General features: G+C 55.4%; 1 protein-coding gene across 1 annotated transcript; it reads left to right on the top strand.

Moving 5' to 3' along the window:
• Positions 1-685: 685 nt before the first annotated feature.
• LOC141022720 (uncharacterized) lies at positions 686-2,334 on the top strand. The gene has a single exon (XM_073498978.1). The coding sequence runs from the start codon at positions 853-855 to the stop codon at positions 1,783-1,785; it is 933 nt and encodes a 310-aa protein (XP_073355079.1). The 5' UTR covers positions 686-852; the 3' UTR covers positions 1,786-2,334.

Below are 2,334 nucleotides of genomic sequence, written 5' to 3'. Positions count from 1 at the left end.
ATGATCTTTTTTAACGTACTCCATATGCAGTGATTTTGCTAGGTAACTACACATGTGATGGTACAAATACTAGAACACCATCTTTCTCGATGCTGATTGTGGTAAAGTGAAGGTTGCTAATGTTTAGAGTAGCACCATTGACGCCACCACCTTCTTCGACGCATGCCATCGTAGCATCATCGAAGCAGCCGGGTCACCATTGCTGCACCGCTGCAGTCGTTGCATTATCGTTGGTGCAGCCATGTCCATCATTGCAACACTTTCGTGGCCCTGGAACACGTTGCCGCAACATCATCATGGTTGTCGAAGCAGGACGTCGTGGCTGTCCAACCATGTCGTCACAACATCATCGCTGCCATCCAAGTACAACACCGACGTTAGAAGCATGTTGCCGCACCATTGCCATGGTCGTCGAAGCACGTCCCGTAGCATCACCGCGACCGTCGAAGTCTGCCATTGAAGCATTGTCGTGGCCGTCAAAGCGCCATCGCGGCGGTCGATGTAGCACGCCTCGTAGCATCACCATGTCCGTCGAAGCATGCTGAGTATTACCGAGCGGCAAGGTGCACCGACGCGAGCTGCAATGGAGCAAGGTCGGTGCCGCGACGGAGCATCATGGGGCGTGCTGCACTAGTCCATTTTATGTACGGATTGCTGTACTAATCCATTTCATGTACGGATTGCTTAGGACACGTACGTATGACCGGTCAAGGAAACTGAATCCCGGGCGGGCTCGCTGTCGATCCATCTATATAAGCTAGGTACCCAGATGGCAAGCAGCTAGCGAGTTCAGGGTTACACGTACATACCTAGCTACTTGATCCATCTCGTACGTGCGTAGCTAGCTCTGCGATGGCCGACGGCAAGCTGGATCCTCCCGCCGGCTACGCCTTCGACCCAGCCGAGCACGAGCTGATCACCAAGTTCCTCCGCCCACGGATCGCCGACGCCTTCTTCGCCAGCCGCCTCATCCACGAGTTCGACGCCTACTCCGCCGCCCCCGGCGACCTCGTCGAGATGTATCAACACGCGCAAGGAACGGACAAGGGCGACGGGAAAGGGGGCGTCTGGTACTTCTTCACCCCTGCCCGTCGTCACCAGACCAAAGGCGGCCGCGGTGGCGGGAGGCGACAGCGTGGCGTGGCCGACGCCGGCGAGGGTTACTACTGGCACTCGGAGAAGGGCGGGATACCCGTGCTAGACAACCAAGGTAAACTCGTAGGCCATAGACGAAACCTCAGCTACGTCAAGAAGTTGCCGGGAGAGAAAGAGAGGATCAGGATCGGCTGGTGCATGAACGAGTACAGCGATGACAAGCAAGACGGCTTGGTGCTCTGCAAGGTCTGCGTGTCTCGTCACAGGAGCGAGACCACATACCACGAGGTAATCAATGCTCCCGGTTCCAGGAAAAGGAAGGCCGCCGACGTCCAGCACCCGGATGCTCCACGTCCCCAAACCCCACGCCGCCAGGAACCGCCGATCGTCCAACAACCCGGGATGCTTCACGAGTATGGGCGCTGGTTCATGTCCGACGAAGGCGAGACGTTCTTGCCGCCCGGAGCTGTGGACGACGGAAGCGTGGATCCAGGCGGGTTCTTCACCGACGACATGCTTCAAGATTTTCCCGTGCTCCATGACGCTGTGGTGGCGCAGGGGTTCTTGCCCGGCAAACTCGACGGCGAAGTCCAAGAAGGCACTAGTGCTGCAGATGATGAAGACGAGGCCTTCCGGTGCACGTTAGATGAGCTGCTCGGCTTGTGCGACGACACGACTGTACTAGTCTAGGAGAGTGGATCCTTTCACCACGTGAGGGCCGAGTGCGTGATGAAGAACTCCGAAACCTGCATCCAGGAGATGATCCAAGAGATGATGTACTAGTCTTGCTTAGCTTTGATGTATGTCATTGTCATGGCACAAAAGGTGTCTTGCTAATTGTATTGTGATGATGAACAAGCAATTAATCCGTGTGCAGCAGCCGAATTGATTAATTTCTCCATTTTTTTCTCCATATATTCATTTTGTATTACGTATGTAATGGTTAGGTTTTTTTTATCAGTAATGGTTAGTGTTTCAGTTTCTCTGTTCGTGATTGAAAAGGTGCTTGATTGTTTCATCTATCCAAATCCAAGTACCCATTTCCCCTCAAAACGTACAGGGCATCACGGGATATAATCCCTCTCCCCTCCTCTCCCGTGTCGCTCTTGCGAGCGACCGGGGTGAACCCTAGCTGCCGTGACCTGTCCTCCCTCTCCTCTGCTCTCCTCCCTCGCCGCCGCCCAGCGACGCCGTCGGGCGAAGCCCGGTCGGTGGGGGCGGCGGCGGGGCCTCTTCTTC

Source organism: Aegilops tauschii, chromosome 5 (genome assembly GCF_002575655.3).
Source record: "Aegilops tauschii subsp. strangulata cultivar AL8/78 chromosome 5, Aet v6.0, whole genome shotgun sequence".
NCBI classification, from domain to species: Eukaryota; Viridiplantae; Streptophyta; class Magnoliopsida; order Poales; family Poaceae; genus Aegilops; species Aegilops tauschii.
This window is presented reverse-complemented; position numbering and strand designations above follow the sequence as displayed.